This window comes from Mytilus trossulus, chromosome 14, assembly GCF_036588685.1.
Source record: "Mytilus trossulus isolate FHL-02 chromosome 14, PNRI_Mtr1.1.1.hap1, whole genome shotgun sequence".
Classification (NCBI taxonomy): Eukaryota; Metazoa; Mollusca; class Bivalvia; order Mytilida; family Mytilidae; genus Mytilus; species Mytilus trossulus.
In genome coordinates this window covers 33,136,827-33,159,676 of record NC_086386.1, presented here as the reverse complement: position 1 = coordinate 33,159,676, position 22,850 = coordinate 33,136,827, and the positions used below count along the sequence as shown (strand labels likewise).

The following is a 22,850-nucleotide window of genomic DNA, read 5'->3' as shown; positions in this document are numbered from 1 at the left end:
GGGTAAGCGGTGATTTCAACCTTGGCCACATAGACTGGAAGACACCAGCAGTCATACCTTGTAAACCTGACGCTTCACTACACCAACAGCTCCTTGACTTATTAAATGACAATAACTTAACACAGGTAGTAAATAAAAACACCAGAAACGACACAACACTAGACCTGTTGTGTATGACCAATTCCGTCATTTGTCAATCGAGTCGAAACACTACCACCAATTGGAGCGAGCGACCATGACATAGTTTACAGTGAAATAAATTTAGCACTGCCTCAAAATAAACAACAGGCTCACAAAATATTAAACTACAAAAAGGCAAATTGGGACCAAATAGAAAAAGACCTCACTAGCACATACAATCAGCTTAAACAAAATGAAAATAACATGAGTCTAGATGAACTTTGGAATACTTTCAAGACAAACATCCAAAAGTCTATTGATAAGAATATTCCTAAAAAAAGCATAAGCCATAAATCAAAACTACCTTGGGTAAATAACCAACTAAAAAAACTTATTAACAAGAAAAACAAGCTCTACAAAAAGAAAAAAGGAAATCCCAAGTACAAAAAACAATATCAAGAAATAAAAACCAAGCTCCAAAAAGAAATGAGGAAATCTTACTGGCAATACATAGAAAATATGATCTTTGATATTGAAATAAAGGAACCAGACCAACCATGCTTTAAAAATACACCAAAGAAGCTATATTCCTATATTAAAAGCCAGAAAAATGAAAATACCGGCATAGCTCCTCTAAGAAGTGAAGGTACATTGCACTCAAATCCATCTGAGAAAGCGAACATACTGAACAAACAATTTCAGTCAGCTTTTACATCTGAAGCAAATACTGACATTCCAGATAAAGGTCCTAGTACTCACCCCAAAATGACAACCATAACAATATCTAGGGATGGTGTTTATAACTTATTAAAAACATAAACCCTAATAAAGCCACTGGTCCTGATACCATCGCAGGCAGAGTACTGAAACAAAACATTGAGATATGTACAGACATCCTCACATTAATATTCACCAGATCATTAGAAACAGGAAAAGTACCATCTGACTGGAACCATGCTAGCGTCACACCTGTATTCAAAAAAGGGGACAAACACAACCCAGGTAATTACAGACCTATATCATTAACATGCATAGCTTGCAAATTACTTGAACACATCTTTGCAAGCAGCATGATGCAACATCTTGAAAACAATAACACACTGTATGAATTACAACATGGATTTAGGGCAAAGCGATCATGTGAGTCTCAAGTAATCTCACTGATGCATGAATTATTCGAAAACAATGACAAAAACCTACAAACAGATCTCATAATCATGGACTTTGCCAAAGCTTTTGACAAGGTACCACACAAAAGATTACTATATAAAATGAAATACTTTGGCATATCAGATCAAATCATAAACTGGGTCGAATCCTTTCTTTCAAATAGAACTCAAACAGTACTTTTAGAAAACATGTCATCTTCAAAAATACCAGTCACTTCAGGCGTGCCACAGGGTACAGTGCTAGGACCCATACTCTTCCTTATTTACATAAATGACCTTCCGGAATACATCAAACACAGCAAAATCAGACTCTTCGCAGACGACAGCATAATTTACAGACAAATTAAATCTCAAAACGACTGCCTCATGCTTCAGGAAGATCTAGAAGCCGCCATACAATGGGAGCAAGACTGGCTCATGTCTTTCCACCCAGACAAATGCAACATAATGAACATAACAACAAAGAGAACTCCCATCCACTTCTATTACAACATGTATGGGCACATTAGAATCAGTAAAACATGCCAAGTACTTATAGGTATCACAATTTCTTCAGATTTAAAATGGAACACCCACATTCAACAAACAGCTGCCAAAGCAAACAAATCTTTATGTTTTAAAAGAAGAAATCTCAAAGTCCAGTCACAAAAAATTAAAGAAAGAGCATACCAAACCATCATAAGACCTAGATTAGAATACTGCTGTACTGTATGGAACCCCTATACAAGTAAAAACATACGATCACTAGAAAAAGTACAGAGAAGAGCTGCAAGGTATGCATGTAACAGACATCACAACACCAGCAGTGTGTCTGATATGCTAGACACTATGAAATGGCAAACATTACAAGAACGCCGGCTAAGAACAAGGCTAATAATGTTTCACAAAATTACAAACGAAAATATTGCCATTCCTTCACAAAATTTATTACAGAAGAGTCAGTCCGTCACAAGATCCACCAACAAAGATGCTTACAGACAAATCCAATGTAACAAGGACAGCTACAAATTTTCTTTCTTTTGTCAAACAATTAAAGACTGGAACAAATTGTCCTCAGTCATAACAAAAAACACCACCACAGAAACCTTCAAGGATGCACTCACGCACGATGTGCTCCTTGATACATATCCACACCTGAAGTAATCAGGCAATCATGTTTTTATCTTAAATTAAAAAAAAAAAAATGTAATATCTAAAAAATCTAAATAAAAACGAAAAATCTAAAAACAAAGAAAAAATTGTAAAAATTGATAATAAAAATTTAACAAATATATACAAAAATATGGAATACATATATGTTAAACTATATTTATAAATACATAAATTTGAAAAATTATACCAGGCATGCGCCGGAAAGTAAACATCAGTATGTTGATGGTTTTCTGAAACTAAAGAAGAGGGACGAGTTGGTAAAAAAGTGGGGCGATTTTCCAGTAATTATATTTAAGGCTAATAAACTCATGGAACATAATAAAACATTGTATAACTTTTTCTGATTGTATTGGGCTGTTCGAACATTACAAAAATACTTCTCCAAGACCTTAGAAGCGACTGTTCCGAAGCTATACCTGACAGTGTATTTGGTCTCAAACTGCTTTCACTTTTCACGTTTCCCTAGATCCAAAAATAGAACAAAAGACATGTTTACGGATCTCTCGGATCTTTTCATTAATCGAAGGTTGGTCATGTGACGCAATAAAACATTCGGAAGAAAGCAAGGAACTGAAGAAGGAACAATTTTTAGGTTCGAAATGTAAAAGATATGTGGAGGTGGCTTAACGGATTGCCAAGAGGTAATTGAGCGTTTGTGCAAAAGTTAGTGAATTAAGTTTTCTTGAAATAGGTATTTTATGACATGACAATACATTATTCTCCAGTTACAAGGAAGATTAAACAATGAGGTCACAGGATTTGTTTTTGTTTTGATGAAGGTGACCTTTTTGTTGAATTGTACATACATTTGATATCTGAATCATTCAGGACTTTCTATTTATGTTACACAGTTATAATATCGAAAGTATTTATTTCTAATGATACCATGTGGTTGATAATGCAACAATATTTGATGTGGAAAGGGAGATAACAACAGTAACAAACTTGTGTGGTGAAAATGTAGGACTCCAAAACAAAAACAAACTATTTCAAAATAACAGTGGTTGGCTTATTGAGTAGGGATAGGGTTCACAAAGGTAATAACTTTTAACGATGGATTACATTTTATTGGAGAGGGTTCAATTCTAATCATTTAAAATTTATAAAACTTTCTTTGGCCAAAAATTAAAGTTTTGAAAGGTCAGTAACACGAGTAATGTAGACAATGTTGGACACATTAGACTGGGTCCAAAATTAAATTGACCTACATTTAGTAAATTATAGTTCTCACATTTAGTTTTATTTAAATCCTGTGTGTCATGATTTTTAGTGCTTTAATAATGATAACCTCTATTGTTCATTAAAAATGATTAACAAAGGATTCTTGAATTTCTGATTTAAATTTTGTAGATTCATCTATCATGTCTGTTAAAATCTCAAAGAATCATTTTTTCATATTTCTGTATTTCATTGGTTAATCTTTTAAGCAAACAGAAAATCTAGGAGTCTGAAATTTATATTATAATAATATAGATCTCAGAAGGACCTGTCAGCCTTATGAAAAGGATAAAAAAAAAAATACAATGTGGAAAAAAGTCCCATTTTGATAAACAGGCACATAGCTGAGGTGAACTTGTTTTCATGACTTGACCGAAATCAATTTGAAATAAGAATTGCTCCTTTATATTAATGTGAACCTGATTTTTTAGCACATGTATCTTCATTATAAATTTGTTATAAATTGAAAATCAGAAGATGTAGGTTTTTAATATTCTGTGTATTTATTTAGCAATACGCCAGCATTTCCACGGGCCGAGAGCATCGGCAACAGGAGTTTGCAGAGAAGATGAAGCTGAATTTGAGCAGCAGTGTAAAGATTTGAGGAAGAAGAAATGTATATTTGTGAAGGATCATTTAAGGATATGCACATTCAGGTAAACCTTGAACATACATGTAATGTATAGTTTCGAAAAAAACATATTTACACTCTATATAGAAAATAATGGGGTATGATTGCAAACTAGACAACTCTCCAGCAGAGACCAAATGACATTAAGAGTATCAGCTGTAGGTCACAGAACAATAAACAGTCAGTAAATCTCAAAACACAGAGCAAGCTGTTAAAAGGGGGTTCTGATCACAGATCCCGCTTACTGTTTAGTCAGATTCCTGTATTCCCCTTACACTATGTACGTAAGCAATTCTCAATTTTTGGCATTTCCCAGGTCCCACTAGACCTCATTTCCTGTTTTCACGACACAATAATTTTACTTTCACATGTCACGCTTACAAAAAATCGTCAATCACGCTTAGACCCCAATGAGACCCACGTAAAAGCCATGAAAATGGTAAAACATTTAAACCCAGAAATTCAACAGCATGAATTATGAACAAAACAAAAGAAAAGCAAAACAAACACATGTTAAATATATATCTACATCAACAATGACAACTAAATTTTCTAAAACAAGTTTAAAAAAATTTGCCAAGGATGGAATTTGGAAATTTTAATTTGTCTCGGGACCACACAGTAAATTTGTGTTTGCAATGACTTCTCAGTTAATTTTAATTGCTACTTTATTAATATTTCTATTAATGTAGATTAAAAGGGTTTAGTGACCAAAAATAAAGTAGAAATAGATAAATATAATAATACTTTTATTTATTGAACCTTTCCAGATATAAAGGAGAAGACAAACATAAACATGGACCAGACCAAGATAAATGGTACAAAAATTATAACAAGGATTTCCATTCATTCTTCAATGGGAACCACAATGCATTGGAAGCTCTTGGATGGGTAAGTGTACATTTACTTTGATTCTAAAGAAATGAAAGATAAATCCATGTCTTTTTTTACGACTTCATTTTTTTGCGATCATATATTCATGTATATTGGTATCATTTCTTGTTGATTTGTAAATACACTTATCATAAAATCCAGGTTTAACATTTTGTATGCCAGACATGTAATTACATCTCTTATTTATGTAAATTTCTGCAAATCTTCCTCTTGTGAAACTTAATATTTTATACAATACTGAAATGCCAAATATTGTTTCCCATCTACAATCTTACTTTTATAAGCTGTTAATGCAGATAAGGTGTTTATGTTGTGGTTTCAGCATTATAAGGGCATATTCTTTATGGAATCAGCTAATTTAAATGGAAATTTATGGATATCTTTTCTAAACATGCTAAGTTAGAACGGGTGTATTCTTTCCACAAACATTTTAGTCAAAATCAAAACTTTATTTTCCTAAAAAGTTTTATGATTCCCTTATGAAATGTGTCCTAAATATTGAACTCTTATTATTTTTCTGTGTTTACAACAGGGTGCAGCTGTAGTACTTGGAATCCATTTATCAAAATGTCCAATTAAACAACGAGAGAAACATAGACCAAGAAAGCCACCCGATGGACAGAAAGGATGTATGTTATGGCAGGTGGCTCTGGCAATACCAGACAAAGTTAGGCCACACCGAATTACATCACATTCTATAGTTGATTGTGATGTAAGTGCATCCAGCAGACCTTCAATTGGTAACTCTATCATCACTTTTGATAGCCAGAGACAAGAAGAAGTGAAAGAAGTATGTATATATGGGATACTCCCTTGTTTGATTTAAATTGAAACAGAATTAATACTGAAATCATATTTCTTAAACACATATAAATATTAATGCAACATGGATATCCTTAGTAGGAAAAAGATGCCTACCCATACAACAATAAACACAATGATAAATTGATAATGTTGGCTTATTGCTATACCAGAAACTCATTTATGTGAGAGAGAAAAAGCTTTGTGTTTGTAAATTGATTCAAGTTGTTATATGTATGTTTTAAGGTAACAACTGTCAGTAATGCTTCCCCTGAACACGATGAAGATGAGACCACAGATCCATTGTACAAAGTTATGAATGAATTTGAAGACATGTGTAAGAAGTATGCAGGAATAGGAAAGAACATCCAAGGTCTTCAAGAGGCTACTAAAAGTCAGATGAAAAAGGCTGCTAGTAAATGGATAGATGCCTCACATCTTGGTTATACTAAAGCTCAGTTCAATATAGGACTATGTTATGAAACAGGGAAAGGAGTTAAGCAGAATCTCAGAAAAGTAGGAATCATTACAGATATTAGTTTATTTGAAATTATAAACAGATTAATGTCAGATTGCATTTATAATATTAATCTTACAATGCAATCTTAACTTCAGTTCTTAATATTAAAATGGAAACATATAAACAAAAAAGTGGATGTGGTATGATTGTCAATGAGACTATTCTCCACAAGACACCAAATGACACAGAAATTAACAACTATAGGTCAACATATGGCCTTCAACAATGATCAAGGCCAATACTGCAAGTCAGAATAAACAGAAACTTCATTAAACTTTACAGAAAAGTAGTCGTCACAGAACAATAGCTTCTATACACTCTAGGATCATGGAATATCTAAGGTTTTCAGAGTAAAATTCATGAGCTAGAAATTGTTTATACTTAGGGCAGATATGATAAAGTACTACGCTTATTGATCGATGTCTCAGTAACATCTACTTGCTCTTATTTTGTATTTGTTTTGTAGGCAGAGAAGTATTACAAGTTAGCTGCAGAGGATGGACACCAACAGGCCCTTTACAACCTAGCATTGCTGTACCTGAAGGGTGAAGGTTGTATAGAAAAGAATGTAAACTTAGCTATACAACTTCTAGAGAAGGCTGCTGATTATGGTCTTGGTCAGGTACGTAACTTGGTTAATTTTCATAAATTATAAAAAAGATGATTTTAGAGTCAAAAAAAGATAATGGGGTAGGGTAAAATTGGAAAGCAAACATATTTGATGGGGATAGGACCTTTATCCGGACTCCAGGTGTTTTTAAGCTCGGGATTTCAGGATCCAGTTTTTTTTTTTTTAAATTGGAACCTCTAGATTTCATGTTTTTAAGCTGCTGATTTCAGTATCAGGACCTACCTCCTACCACCCCCACCCCCACCCCCCCCCCCCCCCCCCCCCCATATTTCCATGTGAAAAAAAGAAAGAAAAGTAAATGGAACAATAAGTATATTAAAGGACATGGTTTTGCAAATTTGTTCATAAGATCTGATAAAAATATGCTGAATACACTTAAAATGTAGTTAAAAAAATGACATGATAATAATTTTTTCCTGTGACATCTCTAGAACTATAAAAAATACTTTTAAACAGGCACAAACCTATCTTGGTGTGTATTATACAGAAGAAGAAACCCAGGACTTAGAAAAAGCTGTTGCATTGTTTAAAGCTGCTGCATATCAGAATGTAAGATATATGATGATAATGGTATAAATTTAGATGTCCCATTTTGCCTGAATCATTTCCATTTTCCCCCATTCTTTGTCATGTTCTACATGTATAAATGATTATGTTCATAATTAAGCTTTCTTTAATAAAATATTTTGAATTTCTATATAATTATAAGTTTACACCTTTGTGCTGATATGAAACTATTATCTTGGAATCAATTTTTGTTGTTTTCATAATGACATTTTAAATTATAATGTCTTTATTTGCTATTCACTTGTTGATATCACCTATTATGTTTACTAAAGTGAATAGATGTTTCTAAGGTTTCTATTATGTTGTGACTGGGCGACATGCTACTACTTATAAAGTATTGGGTACATGTTGAATAACTGGAATATAGTAAAGTTATGGTCAAGATGCATTTAGAAAGTTCAGAGTCTTTTATAACTAAGTAATACTCCTATGATGACACAATGCTTGATGATACACATGATTTACTTTCAGTACTACACTTTCATTTTCATTAGTTTAAGTCTGAGGAGATAATTGCACATTATTTTGATCAAGTCATTTTTAATTAGTCTTGTCATCTGTAATACTAATTTGGGAGAACTGTTGTGTGTGCTGCTTCTCTGTCTTCCAGATTAAAACAATCAATATGTCTTTCCTAAAGATAGTATGCAAATATACAAACTGTAGTTTGTTATTCTACCTACTGATTATTCATTACGAGATAGTTGGGATTAATTTAGATAACAAAATAGTTCCTCCATTACACTTTATTTCTGATTTAATGTTTACTTCTAAGTTTATTAGAGTTGTCTCCCTTTGCATATATTCAGTTTTACAAATATCATAGACAACAAAAAAAAATTATGTCCATGATTTAATCTATTAAAACTCTTTGATAAACAATAATAATCATGGTAATGATTGATTAAATGATCAGATTATTTCTATACTGGCATTTTTATTTATTTATACTGGAATTTAATGCCGATTTTCTCTGCAGGACCCTGAAGCCCAGTATTTCTTAGGAGTGTGTTATGAGAATGGATGGGGAGTAGAGGTGAATGAGTGTAAAAGTGCAGAGCTGTATTCACAAGCTGCTTCTAGTGGTCATGATGGTGCTCTATACAGCCTGGGAGTCTTCTATGAACTTGCTGTAGGGGGTAAGTTCTAAAAATTCCAACTTAGTCAAGAAATAAATTGTACCATTTATTTTTTTATATTGCTTGTTTAAATAATTATAGACGTAAAAAGGAGAAGGTGTGGTATTGGCCTATTCAGTCACAAATATTTGTTATATTATTTCAAGATAAATTATAAACATTGCATTGGTGTGTGAGTATTGAAAAATATACATTTTTTTTCAAGGAAGATTTATTTAAAAGCTGTGTCAGTAACACCCTAATTAGAAACAAAAAAAAAGTGTTCTTGAGAGTTGAAAATTTCTTTGAGGCATAGGAATCATTGAGGGCAGAGTTTGACAAAACTAAATATTCAAGGGGGATAGTGGATAGTTTATTTGTTTGCAAACGTAATGTTCAAATATTGTTTTTTTGTTGATTCATATTTGCTTTTTATACGACCGCAAATTTTGAAAAAATTTCGTCGTATATTGCTATCACGTTGGCGTCGTCGTCGTCGTCGTCGTCGTCCGAATACTTTTAGTTTTCGCACTCTAACTTTAGTAAAAGTGAATAGAAATCTATGAAATTTTAACACAAGGTTTATGACCATAAAAGGAAGGCTGGTATTGATTTTGGTAGTTTTGGTCCCAACATTTTACGAATTAGGGGCCAAAAAGGGCCCAAATAAGCATTTTCTTGGTTTTCGCACTATAACTTTAGTTTAAGTTAATAGAAATCTATGAAATTTTGACACAAGGTTTATGACCACAAAAGAAAGGTTGGGATTGATTTTGGGAGTTTTGGTTTCAACAGTTTAGGAATTAGGGGCCAAAAAAGGGCCCAAATAAGCATTATTCTTGGTTTTCGCACAATAACTTTAGTTAAAGTAAATAGAAATCAATGAAATTTAAACACAATGTTTATGACCACAAAAGGAAGGTTGGTATTGATTTTGGGAGTTTCGGTCCCAACAGTTTAGGAATTAGGGGCCAAAAAGGGACCCAAATAAGCATTTTTCTTGGTTTTCGCACCATAGCGTTAGTATAAGTGAATAGAAATCTATGAAATTTAAACACAAGGTTTATGACTATAAAAGGAAGGTTGGTATTGATTTTGGGAGTTTTGGTCCCAACAGTTATGGAAAAAGGGGCCCAAAGGGTCCAAAATTAAACTTTGTTTGATTTCGTCAAAATTGAATAATTGGGGTTCTTTAATATGCCGAATCTAACTGTGTATGTAGATTCTTCATTTTTAGTCATGTTTTCAAATTGGTCTACATTAAGGTCCAAAGGGTCCAAAATTAAACTTAGTTTGATTTTAACAAAAATTGAAACCTTGGGGTGCTTTGAAATGCTGAATCTAAAAATGTACTTAGATTTTTGATTATTGGCCCAGTTTTCAAGTTGGCCCAAATCGAGGTCCAAAATTAAACATTGTTTGATTTCATCAAAAATTGAATAATTGGGGTTCTTTGATATGCCAAATCTAACTGTGTATGTAGATTCTTAATTTTTGGTCCAGTTTTAAAATTGGTCTAAATTAAAGTGCAAAGGGTACAAAATTAAACTAAGTTTGATTTTAACAAAAATTAAATTCTTGGGCCTCTTTGATATGCTGGATATAAACATGTACTTAGATTTTTGATTATGGGCCCAGTTTTCAAGTTGGTCCAAATCAGGATCTAAAATTATTATATTAAGTATTGTGCAATAGCAAGTCTTTTCAATTGCACAGTATTGTGCAATGGCAAGAAATATCTAATTTCACAATATTGTGAAATAGCAAATTTTTTTTTAATTAAGAGTTATCTTTCTTTGTCCAGTATAGTAAGCAAGAAATATCTGCAAGAATTTTTTTTAATTGGAGTTATCTTTCTTTGTCTAGAATCAACTTAAATCTTTGTTATATACAATGTATATTCACTTTTTACTACCAACTGATAAATTTAAATAATCTTTACCATTCAGTGATTACAAGCAGTTTTTTTTACATCTTAATATTTTATGATGTATTTAACTGAGTAGTAATTGTTGCAAACTCCATTAGAATATTTTAATTGAAATTAGTTTTGGAATAAGGGAAAGGGGGATGTGATTAAAAAATTGGGTTTAATTTTTCTCATTTGAAATTTCATAAATAAAAAGAAAATTTCTTCAAACATTTTTTTGAGAGGATTTATATTCAACAGCATATTGAATTGCTCTAAGAGAAAACAAAAATTTTAAGTTCATTTGAATATATTCATTCTGTGTCAGAAACCTATGCTGTGTCAACGTTTTAATCACAATCCAAATTGAGAGCGGAATCCAGCTTGAATGTTGTGTCCATACTTGCACCAAACGTTCAGGGTTCAACCTCTGCGGTCGTATAAAGCTACGCCCTGCGGAGCATCTGGTTTAATCTCAATTTCTCATTTCATATTGAAATCTTATTCTTTTTCTCCGAGTTAAATGGTGGCTAGTATATGTAAGAAACAGAAGTAATATGTTATTCCATTGGAAAGAAAGAATGATATCATGGATATTAACATTACAAAAATCATCATTGCTTGGCACATGTATATAGTTAAGTTATATATTACATTACAGGTTTACCAGAAGATAAAGCTAATGCTATAGAACTGTTCAAAAAATCTGCTGACAGAGGGAATGAACAAGCTAAAGCACATCTAGATCAGATCCAAGCTGATACAGTAAATAAGGATCTACATGGTAAGATATAATACTTTACTTGGGGGAGGTCTGGGGTATAGGACTGCTGATGTAGGGAATGAACCAGCTAAAGCACATCTAGTTCAGATCTAACAAGACACATTCAGAGAGAATCTTAATTGTAAGGTTTGGGTAGGAGGGGCTGCTAATGTTTGTTGTGAATAAACTAGAGTAAAAATTGAAAAGAAAAAGGCTAAAAAATTAAAGAAACAACTTATATATTGTATTTAATGTGAGAAAGGAAGCAAAGGATAACTGATGTAGGATAGAACACACTGCAAAATTTCCTGGTTAACAACTCCAGGAATGATAAGAATTTATAATAGTTTGTACAGAAAGGTATGCTCAAATTTGATATATAAAAGCAATAGTTTTAACTAAGATGAAAAAAATCTATCGTCATCATATGCTGTTTTAAGGTGGTACCCAACACTTTAACTTAAATAGACCACTTTCGAGTTCATCCGTCACCAGAAAAAACTCGTCAATTATACGCGCCTTTATCGTCGTTATTTGTGCGTTTAGGGGCGTCGTCACTTCCCTTCAAATGTTGAGCGAGTGGTTGGAAAACTATAATTCTATATTGTACGAATTATTCGGCAAATTGAATTCTCAAAATTGACAATCAACACTGCTGTCATTAGGGAATTGTCAGTAAGTACCTACAGAGCAACCATTATTTCTAGTTTATTCTGCACAAAGACGATCACTAAGACGCTTGAGAAACGTAAATAGTGCAGGGATACAGGCGACCCCCTCTATCTTGAAAATGACGTCATAGAGGCTTGCATAATTGACAAGTTTTTGCCGGTGACGGATGAACTCGAAAGTGGTCTATTAATTTGGCTCGTTTAATTTTCTTAAAATTTTTACAAAGTATTAAGTTTGACCCTTTGACAAAAATATAAAATATTTTAAAAAAATGAACCAACCATTTTATCAGAAAAATTACAGTGGTTAAATAGCAGTTTGACAAAAAATTATTTTGATCTTTGAAAAGCTTAATTTTCCCTTCACAACACAAAGTTATTAAAACGTTTAGCTGATTTTACAGAGTTATCTCCCTGTAGTGTTAAGTACCACCTTAATAAGCTATTGACAATTTGTTAACCATATGGGAAACACTGTATAATTTAATATCTAGATAAATTTAGCAAAAGACAAGCAAATCTTAAGAGCCATGTGAATATTTTATGTTTGGTTTTTTGCGGGGTTTTTTTAACACATGTTTGTTAATCTAATCTTGGAAGTATGAGGTAATAAAAAAGGTTGAGATATCATGTTGTTTCCCTTCTATATATTCATTATTGTTGTGTGATAACTAATTTATGATGGTTGTATTTTTTTTATTTTCAGTTTTAAATATAGAAAAGGATGAAAACAAAAGACCTGTAATATATCTTAATGATGAAGATACTGAAAACCAAGAAGAGGAAGAGAAAAAGTTTATTAAACTGAATGTGTCTATTTCATCACCATCACTCACAGATTACGTACGACATCATCTAAATTCATTTACATTAGCCAGTGTCCAAGTGCCATTTAATTTCCAGGATCCATTATCATTGTTAAATAAATCAGTTCATCAGAACAATATATCATCAATAATTAGTAGTGTTTTTAAAGGGGAGATAACATCCAATGATGGAGAATTACCTCCCTTGCTCCCTGTAGAATGGAATCCCCTTTATGGGAGTCCCCGTAGATCAGAAGGTCATGACAGAGTATCATTCAGCATTGGGGCAGATGAAGATGATTTAGATAGATTGTTAGATTTAGAAGATGATAGTCTAAATGAATCTGCTCAAATTCATCACTTTTGTTCCTTCATACAGAAGACTTCCACCATGCCAAATCTTCAAAGTGTTTCATGTAACTGACCAAAATGGCTGTAGAAGTAGTAATGACTTGTTATATAAAATGGCCTGTTGTTTTAATGAACTCTGTATTTATATTTTAAGCATTATATGAAGATGAAATATAGTGTGTGACAAAAGGATGTTAATGTTTTGATAGATTTTATACATTGCATTATCTGTTATATGTACTTTAATTCATACCTTTTTGATACATGTAGTTTTAGAATTGAATGATATTTTCCACTAAGATATTAGAAAATAAATTTAAAGTAATTTAAAGTTAAAAGCTGTTGGATTTGTTTATATTATTTTCAAAACTTTTTTATTTTGTTTTTATTTTGTCCAATGTGAGTAGAACATTATTTTTATATTTGCATTTTTACAACTGTATCAAACAATCCTTGACCAAATAATGTTCAAAAGATAGTTAATTTTTCTGTGAATTAAGATTCATGGTGTAATTTTCATGAATTATTTCAAAAATAAAATGCTAATTGAAAGCAATTTGTCTCAGATAAAATGTTTACCACCTCAAAATTTAAGGTACAGTTAAAAGCATGCACACACATTATTTATATTGTCACATTTTAATTCTAGTGTTGGTTTGTTTTTTATTAAGTTCAATAATTTATATATGTCAGGGTTTAGGGAAATATTTTTGCTTGTTTTAACAAGTTTCAAAATACAAATTAATTGATAAAAGTAATTAATGCCTTAGGTGCACATTTGTATGTCATATAAGTTTTACCAACAAATTCGGATGTTGACAAAACTGAAAGTGAACACAAATGTTTGCAAAATGAAGAACATTTGCAATTGCATATTTAAAAATGAAATATATTAGAGTGGGGTGCCCATTTTCGCCACATCTTTCCATGTTTTCTACAGTTTATGGTCAGGTCTAAATGTTTTTGAAGTATACTGATATTTCTATATGAAGATAACTTCAAATGCAAAATATTCTTAAGCTTGAAAACGTGTTTGTTTGAAAAAAAATCATCTGAAAAGTTAGATTAAAGGGTGCTTGAAATTTCCAGATGTTTTGTCAATGGGGGACACATATTCGCCTTTTTTACAAATCCATTCAAAACCAAATAACCACAGCTTTTAACAATTTTTATCAATTCAATTGCATTAAAGATGAATAGCAGACTTTTCAAAGGTGTAAAGAATTCAAAATTAGGGCATTCAGTCAAATATTTACTTAGAAATACTTCTTTGAAATCATATTTTTTATTCAGGAAATTGTCTGAAAATCGTTGTCCGTTTTTCGGTCATTTTCGGTAGGAGACGCAATTTTGTTTTAGTTCAAAAAAATATCATATTTGTTATAAAAATATAATTTGACGGTACATTTCTTCCATTTCAGCCATCCTTTTAAGTTTTTACACCTCAAAATCCTAAAACGGCAAAAATTGTGACCCCGGCGAAAATGAGCACCCCACTCTATAAACTTTACAAATGTTTAACATGTTTAATAAAGCAATATGCTTTAATATCATATAAGGTAACAAAAATTGGTTTTATTAATGGAAATATCTTAGATTTTTTTTAGTGTAACTTATGTCTTTTTTATGATTATTCTACCTGTTTCTTCAGATCTGTCTCAACAGGACTGTTATATTTTGATATTATAAAACTATAATCACAAGACTAGCTTGTGGTTCACAATAAAATCACTTATCATTTGTCTTTTTTTTTATCAGTTCACAAGTTTCAAATCTTTTGTCTTCATACTTCATGCACTTATATCATACATACAAAATGCATCAACATATCAGTAAAACATATGTTGTAAAACTAAAACTTAGTATCCCTGTTTTTCCAGTATATGTTTAAGTCTAGAGTTATAACCAAATTGTGGTTTAAATTTACTCATGAGATTTAATGAATTATTTAGATTCTTTTTATTAATGCAGTCATTTTTCAAAGGTAAGTTCCCATGACCAATGAATTATATTTTTTTGGCTGTTCAGTTTAATCAGTTGCTACTAAAAAATAAAAATAATGATTAATAAAGAAAAATAATATGAAATTGTTTAACCAATTATAGTATCACAATTTTTAAGTCTTATCATGTTAAACTTTCTGATCAATCATTATTTAGATATGATCATGGTTTCTATCAACCATTGTCATCAACTATAGAGTTTGTCTATTGGAACAAACAATAGTTTGACCAGTCTTGTTATTACTGTTTTGTTTATATTTTGTTTTTACTTGTTTTGCAGTGAAATGTAAAAAACAATAAAATTGTAAAAAAATTAAAAATATTTTCATTTTGCCGACAAATTTGTTAAGTGCAGCCTGTCAAATGTAATTCAAAAAGATCACCTATATTTTCATTGCTTATAAAATTGAGAATGGAAATGGGGAATGTGTCAAGGAGACAACAACCCGACCATAGAGCAGAAAACAGGAGAAGACCACCAATGGGTCTTCAACACATTTAGGTAATCTCACACTGCACACGGCTACAGCTGGTCCCTAAACAAATATTTGTACTAGTTCATTGAAAATGGATGTCATACTTAACTCAAAAATATATAAATGAAAATATTAAATTGAAAGGTAACACACAGTTGTTATTTTTGAGAAAGAATTTATAATTCTACAATTTGTGCAATTCATGTATTCAATATGACAAAACTCAGTTTTAGGAAAAGAATTACAAGACACATTTTACACAATAATCTGGAAATTATATTTTGCACCATACAAAAAACCAAATTTATGGTTTAGTGTAATTTGAAATTTGTCTGTCTCAAATCATAACCTCACTCTATTTTGCTTGCATTGATCCACTAGTATCACGATTTCAGTCTGAAACGGTCATTTTGGTCTGATCACATCTTGATTGACTGGATTTACCGCTAGAGGAAATCGTCGAGACATTTTAGACCGTTAAGACTGCGTTACGATCGATAGCCGCATCAGGTAAATCAGTTCGTTAAGGCATGTCGAGACGGAAAAGACTGAATCGTCTAGCGGGCTGTTTAGACCCGTTAAGACAGTGTCAGACCAAAACAGACCATGGATACAAAATTACGTTCAAAATTTTCAGACCCTGTTTAGATCCGTTCAGTATATCGGTTTGATACCACGAGTTGCGCCCCTTCTACTCGATAATGCATTTTAGATTAATATACATGTATTTTAATATAATTATAATTTGAAGTATATTTTGGTTAATTAAAAGATAAATAAGGATTAAATCTTCTGTTGATTCTTTATTTCTTTTCTTGTTTTGTTGAGGAACTACTAAATTATTCGTCTATATAATTGTTTATTTTTTAATAAATGTTAGTTTATATGAATATATATATTGATAATTAAATGCAAGGACGTATGTTTATTGTATACACACCAAAATGTATGCCATCAATTTAACCTTAAAATGTGAACACCGGTGAAAATGTGTTTCGTATTTGAAGATTAAAAAGTAACGGAAAATCCTAAACGTTACCTTAAAAAGTTAAGGAAATGTGGTATGATTGCCAATGAGACAATCCACAGAAATGCAACGGAGGCAAATTAACACATGCATATTTTTGTTTTATGTATTACAGTTGCTTTAATTCGTTATCTGTTGATATAGTATGTCATAGTTTACCGTGGAAGCTGTTGCTTTTTTATGTTTTTTTCGTGCGAGTTACTCTATTAAACTTCGAAAAAAATATTCTCGACATCCGGAAATTCAAAAAAAAAGACTTCCCGGATCCCGAAAGCTGATCATGATACTGCATTCAGTCTCTGTCGGGACCGTGTTAAAGTATCACCGTATAAAAATGTTCATTCAAACAATGTTGTATCCTTATAAAATTTATTTTCTAATTCATATAATATGTATATAGTACTTAGTATATATGTATGGCGTTAATTTAAAAAAATATCTGTGTTAGTTAAAATGGTCGAGTTCAATGGCACGTGCTAGTAATCAACCGGGTCAACAGGTAACAAAATCAATGATCCATAACGTAAGAAAGAACATGCCTATTATATTTTACAATTACTCTCATCATCATTCTTAATAAAAAGGTGCCGTAAGGCTAAACGTTAATAAAGAACTAATGAATTTGTGTATACACGTATTTAAAAAGTGATGTCTGACGCGGCGTTTTGCATTTGCGCCGATCTGCATTTCATTTGCGCCGATTTTTCTTTTCATTTGCGCCGATTTTTTTACAGGTAAATAACAGGTAAATTACTGTGTGTTACAGGTGAAATGATATAAGAAGATGTGGTATGAGTGCCAATGAGACATCTCTCCATCCCAGTAATGTTATTTTCATTTATCATTAAAGATCTCTTTCGTCAGCCAGTTGTACATATGTTATGAATTATCGTAACATGTATATAACTGTTGTCTCCTTTTTTAAATCAAGAAGTAAAAACCTAAGATAAAAGCACTTTGTTTATAATAAAATGACGAATTAAAAATATATGTACAGCATTGAAATCCATAAAAACGGAATACATTCAAATCATAAATCTGTTTTTGCCGAGTACATATGTATAGTAGGCAACACATCTAACATATTCCTTTCTTATGATTTCGTCTCTTCTATATTTGGCGTAATTGTCAATAAAGAAGGCCATCTTTTCTTTGTCTGGCATACGTACTGGTTGTGGCATTTCTAGAGTTCGCATTTTCTCACAAGGGAGCTATTAAACCAAGAGTTCCACATGGTGAAGTTGAAATCACCCCTTCTTTAATTTTATGGACGCCATCACGAATTGGTTGACCATTATGGAATGTGTACTTGTACGTTGTCTACGAATGTATGAAATTTGTCATCAGAAGGAGCGGAGCGTCAGACACTGTCAAACGTGAAGAAGTCATCGATTTCATTTAGGGAAAGGAATGGTAACCCGAAATATTGGGATAGCCATTTACCAATTGCAATGTCACTTGATTTGTCTTTATACTCTGTGCTAGGCCAATTAAAAGTATGAACTTACCTGTAAATCCAATTAGGAAAAAATATAAAATCGGCGCAAATGAAAAAATGAAATCGGCGCAAATGAAAGAATGAAAATTTTAAAAATCGGCGCAAATGTCATACGCCCGTCTGACCGTCAGTTTTTAATATACATGTCTTTGTTTTTCTTATATTGAACAAAATAACGAATTTGAATCTATTATACGTTAAAGGTTCTTACAATGTCATATGTCTAAACACTAAAAGACCATGCAAAATATTTGAGCGCCGTAGGGAAAATCATTAAAAAACATGTACTGTTCAGAAGTTTATTTACTATTCAAAAGAAACTTTTCGCTTCTCTACTGGTATAATAGTTTAGAGATTATTCCTTTAAATTATGTCAGTTACTTAGTATATAAAGTAGTGTGTATCATTGTATTCTATTTATTTGGCTAATTGTATAATTATAATATACATTTTGTATTTCACAACTATATATACTATAAGTTATAGTGTGATTGATTGTTGGTTGTTTAAAGTCCAGTGGCAAATACTTCATGCATATTCAGGACCAGCTGTAAGTTTATGACATATATGGAACTCACTGGTGTAGTTTTCACGTGTTAACATGGATAAAAGAATAATTATTTTTTAAAATATCGAAACATCAGGGAGGAAAAGCGCATGGATTCCCCGCACTTATCAGTTCTTTTCTCTGTTTTGTGTTAAAAAAAATAATGGTTTCTTTTCGATTTTTTTTTTATATGTATATGTTTTTATAATTTACGATAACTGTGGTGTATACCTGCTGTCAGACGAAAGAAACATATGTGCCCTCTAAAAAAAATATGGATTTTTGCTTTCGCATTGACGTTTAACACACAACTTTAATTACTTACTGTGATATGTATGTAGAAATTCTGGAGTACTGGAAAATGAAGGATGCAACTCCAACTGACCAAGCTTTGAATTAAAATGGTCATTAAATAACCACACAAATAAAAGAACAAGTGTAAGTGTTGGAATGACATATACAATATATCACCAGGTGCATTGTCAGAGAATTATAAATTTTGATTTTACTTTGGTAACTAGACACAATTGAAGAGAGGCAGCCCAATCTTTTCTTCTTTGTGTTACGAGTACACATAAACTGATCTTAGTTATTTCGTGAAGCATTTCCTTTAAATGATAAAATCGCGCGTGATTATCTAACAAATACTCACAGTGCAGTGTACTGCAATCAGGCGTGGATCCAGCCATTTTAAAAAAGGGGGTCCCAACCCAGAGTAAAAAGGGGGGGGTCCAAGTATATGCTCTATTCAAATGCATTGATCGGCCAAAAAAAGGGGGTCCAACCCCCGGAACCCCCTGGATCCACCGAGACAAATTATATCAAATTATAGAGCAGTCTAACGGCTCCAACTCAAAATTTGAACCATTCTATGCACACTCACACCACATCTTCCTATATCTATATATGTTGGGGGTTGGGGTTACCATTTAGTTCGAAAGCTCAAAGTATACAAGCTGTTTCACCCTTTTTATTGTGATGATTGGGAATTTTCATTAAAGGGAAACTTCGCAAAAAAATCAAAAATTGATATTATGTTCATTCTGTATAAAAATGCTCAAATGCATGAATATTAAAGTTTAATTCTGCTAGATAAGAGATCACCATCGATTTTGAATTTAGAGTATCAATTCTCTCCGGTCGGCCATTTTGTTACCTTCTCCGCTTTGCACCCAAGATATGTCTAAGGAACAAAACTACAGTAACCCGATGTAGTCGTAATTGCGTGTCGTTTTCTTGTCAATCGTATGGTTGTTTTATCCGACTAGTTAACTATACAAACTATGTTGATACGGAAAATTTTCTTATCTTTTTTTTTTTAATAACCATGATCTGTTATTTTTAACAATAATGATAATATTGGAATAAGTTAAATAGTAAAAATTTCAAATCATAAATAATTGTTCCGTGAAACTTGAATTGTTTCGGAAATCTAATTAGTTCATAATTCGTTTATGTAATAAACTTTATTCAAATAAATTAGGATCTTCGTTCCACTGATCACCTGCATGGCTAAAGGTATTACTCCCAAAGGTATTGCAGGGGGTGTGACACGTCCAGGTATTCAGGCGATTTCCTGTCGAGCTTGCAAATTCATGCATCGTTTCACGTCTTAGGGTATCGGTCAGTGTAAACGGCCTGTAACTTATAACTTTCCATTTTGAACAATTAGGTGTATAACGGAAAAAAAGTCACAGGAAAAAAAGTCACAATATCCCTAGGAAATAAAGTCACAGGAAAAAAAGTCACAAGAAAAAAAGTCGCAGGAAAAAAAGTCACAATTGTTTAAGTAAACTTATTTGTCAGAAATATGTTGGAATGCATGTGAAAAAGTCACTATGTACATGTATGCAATAAATAATTAAACTGTAGTATTCGAATGCATAGAAAAAGTCATAATATATTTGTATCGGATTATTTTTTTAAAACTATAAAGGAATTATATTACGTGATATATATACTAATAAAAGTGTATCTGAATAAATCATTTTCTTTTTTTCAAAATTGACTTTTTTAACTAACAGGTAAAACTGATTGTGTCCTTTTATTTAATATTGAGCATAAGTTGTATTTCATTGGTATGGCTTCCTACGAAGACAAGAAATAAAAGGTCTACAAAGGGGGGAGGTGCCACAAGAAGCCACACATCAATATCAACAGTCCCTAGATATATATGTATAAAATGCTAAGCTATTATTAATGGCAATGAGTTGTTTGTTTAACACTAAATTACAGAATACTTATCTTTATAAAAATCCAAAAAAACATGTGGTCAAGTTATATACTGAACTTCTAACTTTTATTAAAATTAGGGGAAATTGTTGCTGTTAAACTCACATCTCTAAGAGATATAAAACAAAAATAATTACAACAAATCCTTGAAAACATGTATCAATCTAGTACACCAGCATGAACATGTTCCATTTAAATGATTTGCAATTTATATCTAAATTTCCAAACATACATTTTGTGCGAATTGGGGTAAAAGTTTTGTTACATGTAGTAGACTAGTCCACGTATGCCAACAGTATGTAATCATCAAATGTCGAAAGATTATTGTATACCAAAAGAAGAAGAAGAGATTTAAATACAGGTCGATATAAAACTTTCTTTGGCTCATTTATGGACATTTATATATCAATTAGATTGTTCTCGAATAAAGGAAGAAATTCGTCATCATCACAATTGTTCCGACATACATGTTATATGTACGCAACTGGACGTACACTAATAATCCCTAAGGGATGTGAATATTTTCCAGGAAAACTATAGAGTATCAAAGTTTCAAATCAATTTCGGGATTTATTTTCTTTCTTGATATTCAATGATAGCAATTTAAAGAACAAACTGCTTGTCCGCTTTATGGGTATTCTTGCCAGTTGAAACAGACTTATAACATTAAACAATAGGGAAAGATGACATTAAATTCGTTCTGTTTTTTTTTTTATACATTGTTGGTCAAATAGCTTAAGTATTTTTTTTTTTTTTTTTTTTTTTTTTTTTTTTTTTTTTTGTTTGATATTTAACATATTTTATTAATAATCACCTGTTACATCAACCCTCAGTTGCCCAGGGAACAACTAAGGGGGCCCCATTTTTACAGACTCATTTGTCGGGGAAAAAGCAAATGAGAAAAAAAAACTCCCACTATAAATTATTAACATCCACCTTTATAAATATTATCTATCCTTGTACAAATGTACCTGTTCATGTAGTTCTTATCGATCTATATATCTATACCTCTCACCATATATAATTATTTGAATAAAATATGTTTTTATCATTATTTATTTCTCACAAAGGCTACCTGTATTTATTAAGCAGTTTCAATTTTATCGTACATCACGTCTTTTGTTATGTTTATTTCAATTACATTAAATTTCTGGTCGAGTGATCATTTACCACGTGCGATTTGTTAAAGGGATACATGTGTAGTTCATTCATAAATAAAATGGATTAATGATTTTAATTCCCAATAAGGAGGATTAATTTCAAAGATATGGTGAGTAAATATTTGTTTATAATATGATACATCATGTCTTGTTACAATTAGATGATATACATGAATACATACACAACAGAAATAATTACATGTAGGGAGTTGAGAGCAGTGTACATATTATTGTTCAATCAGTATCAAAGAGGTCATTACACTGACCTGACCACGCAAAATATATATTTATATACAAAAAATGTCACACATAGTGGAAAAGGCTTCTATCTTCGTATTCGTTTTAAGATATTTGTGCAAAAACTGCATTTCATGTTTTATCATATTTAAAATCATCGCTTTACTTATCCCTTTCTTTTGATATTTTGCGATATTTCTAGTTTTCCAGATAACCCATTTCGTGATAATAAGCACCGTATCTAAAATTTGGGTATAGGATGCATCTGCATTAATGACCCCAAAAATTATACTTATTTCCGATTTTTGTAATTTTTGGATATTTAATTTTGAACAAAATTCCCTTATTT

At 31.6% G+C, this 22,850-nt stretch overlaps 2 protein-coding genes across 6 annotated transcripts in view; one reads left to right on the top strand and one right to left on the bottom strand.

Annotated features, from left to right (window-relative positions):
* The window catches only part of LOC134696061 (uncharacterized), a 216,711-nt gene extending 201,067 nt beyond the window's left edge, over nucleotides 1-15,644 (top strand). The window contains exons 2-11 of the mRNA XM_063557633.1: nucleotides 3,015-3,082; nucleotides 4,171-4,315; nucleotides 5,061-5,181; nucleotides 5,717-5,974; nucleotides 6,232-6,501; nucleotides 6,972-7,127; nucleotides 7,593-7,685; nucleotides 8,683-8,842; nucleotides 11,392-11,514; nucleotides 12,871-15,644. Coding sequence (XP_063413703.1) covers nucleotides 3,052-3,082; nucleotides 4,171-4,315; nucleotides 5,061-5,181; nucleotides 5,717-5,974; nucleotides 6,232-6,501; nucleotides 6,972-7,127; nucleotides 7,593-7,685; nucleotides 8,683-8,842; nucleotides 11,392-11,514; nucleotides 12,871-13,394 — 1,881 coding nt within the window. The 5' untranslated portion in view covers nucleotides 3,015-3,051 and the 3' untranslated portion in view covers nucleotides 13,395-15,644. The remainder of the gene's footprint in view (nucleotides 1-3,014; nucleotides 3,083-4,170; nucleotides 4,316-5,060; nucleotides 5,182-5,716; nucleotides 5,975-6,231; nucleotides 6,502-6,971; nucleotides 7,128-7,592; nucleotides 7,686-8,682; nucleotides 8,843-11,391; nucleotides 11,515-12,870) is intronic.
* LOC134696063 (S-acyl fatty acid synthase thioesterase, medium chain-like) overlaps nucleotides 1-22,850 on the bottom strand; it is a 51,868-nt gene that overhangs the window by 13,329 nt on the left and 15,689 nt on the right. The window contains exon 1 of one of the 5 annotated variants that reach the window (XM_063557638.1): nucleotides 2,858-2,959. The exons of 2 other annotated variants lie outside the window; for them this stretch is intronic. The gene's annotated coding sequence lies outside the window, so the exon portion shown is untranslated. Of the gene's footprint in view, nucleotides 1-2,818; nucleotides 2,960-22,850 lie in introns of those variants that run through there. 2 more of the 5 variants (XM_063557637.1, XM_063557639.1) reach the window with 2 other exon arrangements.